This window comes from Manis pentadactyla, chromosome 7, assembly GCF_030020395.1.
Source record: "Manis pentadactyla isolate mManPen7 chromosome 7, mManPen7.hap1, whole genome shotgun sequence".
Taxonomy (NCBI): domain Eukaryota; kingdom Metazoa; phylum Chordata; class Mammalia; order Pholidota; family Manidae; genus Manis; species Manis pentadactyla.
The window spans coordinates 138311250-138321040 of record NC_080025.1 but is presented as its reverse complement, the minus strand read 5'-3'; the positions used below and the strand labels follow the sequence as shown (position 1 = coordinate 138321040).

At 60.6% G+C, this 9791-nt stretch overlaps 1 protein-coding gene across 5 annotated transcripts; it reads right to left on the bottom strand.

Moving 5' to 3' along the window:
• Window positions 1-76: 76 nt before the first annotated feature.
• Window positions 77-9467, bottom strand: ZYX (zyxin). 5 transcript variants are annotated; one of them, XM_057504855.1, is made up of 10 exons: window positions 9446-9467; window positions 8341-8560; window positions 7683-7882; window positions 7439-7531; window positions 6810-7334; window positions 2767-2887; window positions 2473-2642; window positions 2162-2340; window positions 1149-1269; window positions 77-640 (listed from the first exon to the last, which is right to left on the bottom strand). In XM_057504855.1, the coding sequence occupies exons 2-10, from the start codon at window positions 8546-8548 to the stop codon at window positions 536-538; spliced, it is 1722 nt and encodes a 573-aa protein (XP_057360838.1). In that variant the 5' UTR covers window positions 8549-8560; window positions 9446-9467; the 3' UTR covers window positions 77-535. The 5 variants fall into 5 exon arrangements, with proteins under 5 accessions (XP_057360838.1, XP_057360837.1, XP_036782038.2 ...); XM_057504854.1 differs by having other exon boundaries at window positions 8341-8563; window positions 9446-9466; XM_036926143.2 differs by lacking the exon at window positions 9446-9467 and adding an exon at window positions 8693-8826 and having other exon boundaries at window positions 8341-8563.
• Window positions 9468-9791: the final 324 nt, after the last annotated feature.

Genomic DNA, 9791 nt, shown 5'->3' with positions numbered 1-9791 from the left:
CCCCTGATGTTTTAATCCCTCTAATTCCTCCATCCCACCCGTGAGGACTCTAGCCACAAGAGTTGCCTACCACGAATTCTGGAAAACAAGGTTTATTTGTAGCTGTAGCCACAACCTGGCAGCACAAGGGCAGGTAGGAATATCGAGGCAGGGCAACCCAGCCCAGCCTCCCGGGGAGCAGGGCGTCCCCTGGCCCTCAGCAAGCGGAGTAGGAGGCTGCTCAGGGGCCAGCCAAGGGCATCGGTGCAGCAGTGAAAGCAGCGTGCAACCTAGCGCCCCCTAAGGTGGGGTACCTGGAAGAAGGTGGGTGGTCCCTGCAGGATGGGGGAGGACTAGAAACCCAGGGCCTCTGCAGCCCTACGCTACACGGGGGCCCTGGATCAGGGCACTAGGAATATGGGGATGGGTTTGGTGTGGATGGAGGGGCTGGACATCAAAAGTAACTGGGGGCAGGCAGGGGAGGGGAGGGTGGTCTCAGTATGGGTGGCCCACTGTGGGGAACAGACTCGCAGTTGAGAAGGCGGCCAGTCCTCACTCAGGTCTGGGCTCTGGCAGTGTGGCACTTCCGGCAGAGCACATGACCGTCCAGGGGAAAGCAGCCGTTGTCGTCTGCCTCAATGGACAGCGGCTTCCCACAGTCCTGGGCAGGAAAGAATGCGCGAGCATGCAGGCCCCTGTGTGCCCCATGATCCTCCCCGTATTTAAATTAGGAAGACCGAACACTTCATGGCTCAGCTGCGGCTTCACCTGTGTCCCCCAACCAGACCCACTGCCCCACTCCTAACCCAGCCTCCACCCCAACTTCTGCCCAAGGATGGGCAATGGGTGGAGCAGCTTCCCAGGCGCCTACCACAGTGACAGACGTGGGGCCTTTCCCACCTGCCCCAGCCCCATTCTGACTCTTGCTTAAGTGCAGAGACCCCCAGCCTCTGCCACAGTGAAGCACACAACACCCTCCTTTCCCATTTGTCAGGGTCCTGTCTCGGCCTCTCCCCACCTCAGTGACCCCATGGAAACCCACCCACAGTGGCAGAAACAACTGGGCCGGGCCGGCATGGGCACCACCACTGACCACCGCAAAACCCCAGCACTGCTTCCAGGGAGGGCACCCACCACCTCCCAGCCCCGAGGCCGCAGGGCCGGCCGACCTCACACTTGTAGCACTTCATGTGGAAGTTCTTGTCCAGAGCAACCACGCGCACGGTCTCCTCACGGCCAGGCTCAGGCATGATGGGCTCCGCGCAGACAGAGCACCTGGGGGCATACTGCCTGGAGGGGCCGAAAGCAGGGGTGGCCGTCAGAATGGGGGCGCATGGCACCCCAGCTGCTCGTGGGCACAGGGAAATGAGGTGGCAGCTGGGTGGCAATGGGGCAGACTTCTTTGCCTATCTTGGCCCCTATCTCTAGGTGGAGGAAGCTCAACAGAAAAGCCTAGATAGGTCACCAAGACCAGCCCTCATCAAGGGGAATTTCTGCCCCTCCCAAAGCCCCATCTCCCAGGAACCTCTGCCTCCGGGTGCTTACCCCTTGCCACATCCACACTGCAGTTCCTGCAGAGAGCACGCCCCACGGTGGCGCCTCTGACCCTGACCCCTAGCCTTCCCCGCACCATGCGGGCACCTCTGCCAACTGCTGGGGTGTACGGGGGATGTGACGTTCTGGCCACCCAAGGTGGAGCCCTGAGTGTACACTTCAAACATGCGAAGTGGGAGTCAGATTCTGCAGTATTCCTGTACCTCCCTTCAGCCACATTACGGGATTCTGCACTGACCTCAAAAAAGTGGCCTCCTTGTAAACACTGTTTCTAGGGGAAAACCAAAGCTCCAAACAGCTGATCTCCAAAGGAACTTCTAGAATCCAGCTTGTGTGTGAAATGAGTCCCTCCAGCACACATGGCTGAACCAAGACCACACCCAAAAGAGGCCTGGAGAGCCAAGGGCCAGTGCGGACTAGCCAGTAGCAAGACTTGTTTTTCAAGTCTAAGGCCACTGGATATCTAAGTCCAGATGAGCTGGGCTCTGCTGTCTACAGAGAGATGTGGGGCCAGAAAGCAAGGCCAGGGGTTTGGCACTGTCTTGGTGTCTAGAGGGCAGCCTGGCTCCCAGAGAAACCACAGCTGGCGCCCAGAGAAAAGCCTAGAAGGTGGGCAGTGGGTCCTCACTTGTGGTAGTCAGGCACACAGTGGGGCCGGTTGGCCTGGTCCACAATGAAGGAGGTGCCCTCCAGGGGGCAGGCGCAGACCACACAGGTGAAGCACTGCGGGTGGTAGGCTTTGCCCGTGGCCCTCAGCATTCGGTCAGTGATGGGCTGCCCACAGGTGTTGCACTTCTCCAGGGTGTCCTGAGGAGGTATCAGCAGGGGAATGGCAGGTAACAGGTAGCCAACAGTTAGCTGCCAAGGTATGTGGGCCTCACGTCAGGCCCCACCCACAGCTGAGTGCTGGCATGCCCCTCAGCCCCAACCCTGACTCACAGTGTAGCAGCCCTCACAGTATGGTGCCCCCTCCAGGCTGTAGAACTGCTGTCCTTGCAGCTGCTGCTCACACTGGTGACAGGTAAAGCAGGTGATGTGGAACAGCTGCCCCAGAGCACGAACTGCAGGCTGTGCCCGTGCCAGGGGCTGGTGACACCGGCCACAGGACTCTGGGAAGGCCAGAAAAGACACAAATAAATAGGAGGAAGGGCATGAGCTTGCAAGGGATCAGCTGCCTGAGAGAGGAGTCCGGGAAGAGGGGGACAAGTCCCAATGGGTGGGTGGTGGGCTCACCATGGACTGCCACATTCTGCCTCTGAGGGTGCTCCATGTCCTGCATCAGCTGCTGGGTCAGCTGCTCCAGCTCCTCCACCTCCTTCATGGTCAGAGGCCCTGGGGCCCCGTGGGAGCGCACCTGAAACCCCAACACTTCCTTCAGACTCTCTTAAGGGCCGCCCCTTCCAAGCACTGACCCCATTCAGCTTATCCACTTCTCTTCCAATGAGGACTAACTCCCCTCCCTCCCATTTGCCAGACACTCAGGTGTGACCCTGAAAGCTCCTCATTCTCCCTCCCCGACCCCCAACACCACACAAAGGGAAAGGGATGACCCGAACTCCCAGGGCAGTCACAGACAGGCCAGAATGACTGAGCAGACGGAGGCCACGCACATAGCAGCTCAGGTCACTGAAGCACCGACACACCAGGCCTGCACCAACCCCACAGAGCATGCTGGGACACAGCCCCCACGTAAGAGGTTGGCGCCATGGCGTGTGCACCCACACCTACCCGGCCCGCCTGCTGCTGAGCAGCCCCTGTCAGCGTGAGGATACAACACAGGCGGGAATCACAGGTTAAACCCCCAGCGCTGTCTGCAGGAGCCCAGCCCCCGCTCCCCAGGCAGAGGTCCCGGGTCCCTCCTGAGAGGTCCCCACTCCCTTCTCAGCAGACCCCAGAGAAGGGCCACTCCCTAGACCAGCCTATGCCTCCTATTTAGGGGACCCTGAGAGCTGGAGACTGGGGGCACAGGTGAGGTTAAAAGGACACCGTCTTGATCCTGAGAATTCCTGGGAGGTGCTCAGGGGCTGTCTGACCTGCTCCGGCATTTCCACGAGACACTCCAATGGAAGCACAGGGTTGAGCTTCCGTTACTGGTCAGACCACCCAGGACTATGGCCCCCATCAGTAATGTTCTGCCTGCAAATCCCTTCATTCCCGTAGTACCTGGAACCCCAAAGTCTCCCAGCTATCTCCTCCCATGGCACCCTGGATCTCCCACATTCACACCCCCACCTGCATCAGCTTCATCCTCCCAGGAAGCACAGAGCCACAGATGCCCCAGGTGTTAGCCATCTTCCTGCCCTTAAGGGACTCTGTCCCCTCTGAGCCCCCTCTGCAATGTGGGCTTCACCTTTTCCTCGCCCAGTCTTCCCTTCTTGGCATCTTGGGGACAGAATGATGTCACTCTCTGGAGCCTCTTTCACTGCCTGTTCCACTCTCCATTATGAACCATTCATACACATCAGCTCCCCGGAGGTATCGACACTCCTTCAGGACACATTCAGTCTGGCCCCCCACTTTCAGTCTGCCTACCAGCACGGATGTCACAGCTTCAACACCCATGGCACTCGGACCTCTAGCTCTAACTCCAATGACTCCCAATATCCCTCCTTCTCAGGCACCTTCCACCATGCAACACCAGCCACCTCAGACAACCAGCCTCTCTACCTCTAAGCTCCTGGGCTTAACCTCCCAGCCATTACCTTCCTCTCCCTCTCCCCATTCACACTCCTGAATGAACCTACTCAGAAAGGCTTTCCCTCCTGACTCCCAACCCTCCCCACGTGCCTTGTGTATCAAGCCCTTCCTGCCGGCTTGCCTCTCCCGAAGCCTGTCCCCTTGACCAATGATCACTACATGGCTCTCTCGGCCGCTCCTGCCACCCTCAGCCACCATCGTGCATCTGGCCCAATCTCAACCCTGGGTCACGACACTGCCCACTTCCTGTTTCTGCCTCCAAGCTGCAGAAAGTAGGTGGAGAGATCGCAAAGCACTGCAGCGCCCTCGGCACCCTCCAGCTCAGCTCAGCTGTCTGGTATTTGGCTCTGCGGATTCCCGGTTGCATTCCCCACAGCAGCTGTTCCAAACCTTTCCATCTCCTTGAGCCCCCAACTGCCTTGCCCCCTCACTCTCCCCAGTGACCTCACTCCTCCGTGACTGAGAAGGTGGATGCCAGCCAGCTCGAGCTCCCTCATCGTACCTCCCCTCGACAGAAAGCCCTGCGGCCGCAGTCCTTGCTCTGGGAATCCTCTTGGGGGCTGTCACCCAGGACGCATCCCTAGCAGCAGCCCTTGCTCTTGGGCATCCTAGATGCCTCCGTCAGCTTCTTCACCCTGGTTTACACACACACCTCAGCCCTCTTCCCCACCCCCTACACACATTCAGAGTCTGCCCCCTAGTGTCGCTTCTCCTGCCAACCTGAGCAGGCTACTCTGGCAACTCCATACTCTCACCACTCAACTGACTCAACCCCTCTCCCTGTCAGCACCCCGGGGCACCAACAGGCCACCCCTGGCCATCTAGGACTTCTGAAGTCAAGTCTGGTTTACTGCAGTGCCCCTTATACCACATCCCACCTCTCTGAGACCCACCCAGACTTGTGACTCCCTCCTCCTGCCACTGGTCCACATGAGCATCACCCCCAGGCATGGCCCAGGCCCTCAGCCCCCCGTGTCGGCATCCCCCAGGGCCACCTGGTCAGCACCAACGGCCTCAGCTCCACCACACACCTGAGTGAGGGCCCTCTCCGGAAACACAGTCCATCATTTCTAACTGAATGACAGTTCCAGCTGGAACCTGTTGCTCAACATGCCCACAGCTGGACCCCTCCTCTTCCCGTCAAAACCGTTTCCCCTTCTGGACTTCTCTATTTTGTCAGCAATACCACCATTCCCCCAACACACCCAGCTTTTTTTTTTTTTTTTTAAACTCCTCTCCCTCCTCTTCTACCTGCTTATAGGTCTCTGAGCCTAGAGGTCCTTCCTTTGTACCAGCTCTCGTATCTGGGCCTTAGTTTCATTTTAACCAACATCATGGTCACCCAGGAGTGAACACCTACACATCACTGACCTCCTACCTCTAGTTCACACCTCTGCTGGAAAATCTTCCCCCAAACCTTCCAGAAGCAGCTGTCGCCAGCCCTCCCACCCAGCCACACATCTACTCAAAAATCATTAGCCCCTCCCCAGGACTCACAGGCTCCCTTGGTGTGGGATTTCAGTTCCTCCCTAGAGGCACCCCCCTTACCTAAGTACAGCTCTGCATTTCCACAGGAACCTTGCACTTTCTATTCTCTCAACACGCCCGGTGTTATTTGTGACCCTGAGTTTTGCTCATGCTATTCGCACCCAAATGCCCTTCCCTCTCGTCTCAGGAATCTTACACCCCACCATCCTTCAAGGCACACCACTTTTCCTGACTTGCCAGCCCCCATGTTGGCTCCCTGGAGACTCTGCAAAACTCACTGGTACTTGGCATCTCTCCCTACACTGTTCTAGCACACATGGCTATTCATGCTCCTGGTGAATTCCGCGGCCCAGTGGACTAGAGGACTAGAGGACTTTCAGGGTCCCTGAACTGGAAGGCAGGAAATGCAGCTCTTCCATTTTGAGCATTCGTGTGCTAGATACAGACCCCAGCACTTTCTATCTTCACAACCATTATATGGGGTAAACAGTCTTAAAGACAGGGAAACTGAGACTCAAAGTTCACCTAACTTGCCTAGGGTTTTGTGAGCCAGGAATTCTATCCCAGGTCCAACTGGCTCCCCCAGACCTAACCTCTTTGAGAGATCCCTTCCCTCTTGGGCAGAGCACGGTGCCTAGAACTCGGCAGATGCTGGCTCAATCAGTGTTTACTAAGGCTGGGACTCTCTTATCACCAAATGGGCCTGCGGGCGTGAGAGTAGCTCCAAGAAGCACAGAGATTAATTCAAGAATCCAAAAGCGGGAAGAACCAAGGTTGGACTGGTGATGATCTCAGCCCTCCCTTTAACATTCTGGGGCAGGGCACAAGGGAAGGGCCACCAGATCTTCCTCCTAATTCAGAGCCTATGCTGCTCCCCAACTCCCAGTCAGGCCCCACCCAGCCCCAGGCCCTCCTCCAGAAGTTTTCTCTTCCCATTGTTCCACAGCCCAACCCTAAAAGCGGAAAACTCCCATCCCACTATGCGCACTCCCACCCCGTTCCCAGGGCCCACCTTCCCATTCAATCTCCCACTCATGACTTCAACCAGCCCACAACCCCGTTCTCAGCCCCGTCCACCCACTCTCCCTCACCTGATTTTGGTTTGGAGCCGGCGGGGGCACCGGGTGCTGCTTCTCTTGCACTTGGGGTTTCTCCCTCTGCTGAGCATAGGTGAAGCTGGGGGGCTGAGGGGAGCCTGTGGCAGTAGAAGAGGGAGCTTCAAGGGGCCCCAACTTCTGACTAGGCTGTGACCCAGTTCCACCTGGGGCTCCAGGGCTGAACTTAGAAGCCACAGGAGTAAACTTGGGAGTCACTGGAGAAAACTTAGGGGCTGGAGATGGGGCTGGGGGTCCTCGAGGCTGAGTATTAGCCAAAGCCACAGGCTGGGGATGGGCCTGGGCCTGGGGCTGCACGTGGAGCTGGACATGAGGCTTGGCCTGGGGCTGCACATGGAACTGGGTCTGGCTTGGAGGCTGAACCTGAGCCTGGGGCACAGGCTGGGAGCTAGAAGGGGACTTCCAAGGAGGCAAGGGTACTGTGCCCCCAGTTGCAGGCTTAGTACTGGACTTGGGAATGAATGGAGTAGCAACTGGTGGGGGCACATATCCAGATGACACCTACAAAAGGAGAGAAGTGCAGTTAGAGGAGGGTGCTACCCTCCCTGCTTCCATCAGCCTTTCCGCCCTGCCCTGCCCTGCCTTCCTACTCTTCTGTCCCTTACCCGGGCCTTGAAGGGATCATTCCTCGTCATGTCATCCAGCAGTGAGGACAGAGAGTCGATCTCCAAATCAATACTGCTCACCTTCTCCCTGGGCTACAGGTTCAGGGGTCAGGGCACCCATCCCGGGACTCCAGCCACACCCCACCCCCATCAGGCCAGAGAGGCAAGGGGAGGTCAGAGAAAAGGACCCTCCGCTCTCCCTTGAGGGTGTCCCAGTGTAGCTGCCCCTCCCAGGCCTCCATACCTGTGGTGGGAGCGGTATGGGGGCCTCCGGCCTTCCCTCCTCCTCCAGCGGAGGCGGCGGGGAAGGGAAGATCTCCTCCTCCAGGGGCGCAGGGGGAAATGGCTCCTCAATCGGGGGCGGCGGGGGTGGAAAGGCACCTCCCAGAGCGCCCTCAGCGTCGTCGCCATCCCCAAGGAGGGGAGGCGGGGGTAAAGGAAAGTCTGGGGTAGGAAGGAGAGAGAGGGCAATCACCAGCGGCCCCTCTACCTTCCCTAAGTCCCCCTCCTTCTGCAGCTCTTGCCCAGTAACTCTCTCAGGGGTCCCAGAGCGTTTGGGACGGAAAGGGGAACGCAGACGCCCTGGGAATACTAGGTCAGGAAAGGCCAGGGGCTCGGCCAAGTTGTGGTGCAGCTCCCGTTACAGTTCGAGAAAACGGACCCAGAGGGGAAGATTCGTGCCCCACATTCCTGCCTCCCACCCCCAGGCGGGGACTTGGAACGGTCCCAGGAGCCCTGGCTCCCAGCCATGAGCTCCACGATGAGGTAAGAACATCTGCTTGGGACAGGGCGGCTGCGCCCAGCCCCCTCTGCTGCAACCCTTTCAGACACCCCCAAATTCCTGAAACCACTGCCCCCCGCCCGGCGCCGCCGGGGTCCAGCTACGAAGCCCAGCCGCATACCTTCCACGGGCGGAGGGGGGATCTCGCCCACCCGGCCGATCTGTGCGCGTTGGGCCCCGGCGGCCGGGGGAGTCTCGTTGTCCCCAGGCCGGAAAGGATTCACTTTGGGCTTTGGGGCCACCACCGGGCCAAACTTCTTCTGCGGGGCGTAAAAAACCGGAGCCGAGACCGAGACGGAGATGGCGGGCGGCGGGCGGGGGGCCGCCATGGCCAGGCCGGGCTGCTGGGGGTGGGTGGCCGGGTTACGCAGCGCCCGGCCGGGCTGAGGACCCCGGGCTGCCCGGCTCCCCTCGGCGCCCCCGCCCGCGCCTCCTCCCCTCGGGCGGCCGCCGGGCGGCTCCCCGCGCCTCACCGCGGGCCGGGGCTTGCGCGCCGCGTCTCCGGGGGCCGCCTCGCAGCCGGGTCCGCGCACTCTGCGTCCCGGTCCGGAGCAGCCTCCAGCCGGGCGCGGAGGGACGCGGGGAGGAGGGAGGGGCGGAGGGGCGGGCAGAGAGCGGCGCCCAGACCATACAAGGAGCGGCCCGGAGCGGGGGCGGGGAGAGGCGGGGAGGCGGCCCGGGCAGGAAACTCCCCCAGGAAGGGGCCCCGATCCTGCCCCGCGGATCGAGGCTCCGCCAAGGTCCTCCGGCCCCGGCGCAGCCGCCCGTGCTGCCCCTGCCACCCCTGTCGCCCCGACCCGGCCCAGACCACCCCTCCCCAAGCACAGGCCTCTGATGTCATTTCCTGACTTTCTTCCCCTCCCCGTCCGACCCGCGGGTGCCCGAGATCTGACTCACCGTCCCCGCTCCGGGCTAAGCCGGCGGAGGTCGGGCGGGTGGCCCAGAGGTGCAGAAGCAGCCCATTTGCGCCTCCGCCCCAGCCCAGCCCCCTCCTTTCCGGGCCTGCCGCTACCTGCCCCCACCCCAACCCCGTCACCTCCGGCTGTTCCTCCACCTTCCACCCAGCCGCCGGGCCCCGCTCCCCAAATCCCCTCCGGGTCAGCCCGGACTGGCAGGACTGGGAGGGACTGGGAGGGAACTGGGATGGTGAGTAGGGCGTTCTCCCTGCCCACGCCCCCCTGGGCCCTTCTGTGACCCGAAGGCGGTGGGGGTGTGCAAGTACAAACCTCAAGAATACGTGGGGGATTTTAACTTCAAATCCTGGGCAGCCTCTTACGGCTTCTAGGAATTCGCATCGCCTGCAGATCAGTTAAGCACTGAAGGAGGGAGAGTCCCGGGCCACCGGGTCAGGAAAAGGGGGGCGGAGCGCAGGCGAGGGCGGCCGGCGGTTTGGAGCCTGGGAGGACGGCCGTGGACACGGACGACACGTCTTCTACAGTTCAGCAGCGCCCGCCGTGACCCACCTCTCCTGGAGCCTTCGGTCCGCTGGGCGGCCCTCCGGGGATTCGGAGACTGCGCTCGGTGGAGCCCCCCACCGGTCTGACCTGACTCCTCAGCCGTAGACTCGGCGTC

What these genes read in the sequence shown, in the direction of transcription:
- ZYX (XM_057504855.1), bottom strand. Translation starts at nt 8,548, where the DNA reads ATGGCGGCCCCCCGCCCGCCGCCCGCCATCTCCGTCTCGGTCTCGGCT. An exon ending in CGGCTCCAAACCAAAATCAG is followed by an intron (nt 2,888 to 6,809) that starts GTGAGGGAGAGT and finishes TTGGGGTTTCAG; the next exon opens with GTGCGCTCCCACGGGGCCCC. An exon ending in ACTGTGAGGGCTGCTACACT is followed by an intron (nt 2,341 to 2,472) that starts GTGAGTCAGGGT and finishes ATACCTCCTCAG; the next exon opens with GACACCCTGGAGAAGTGCAA.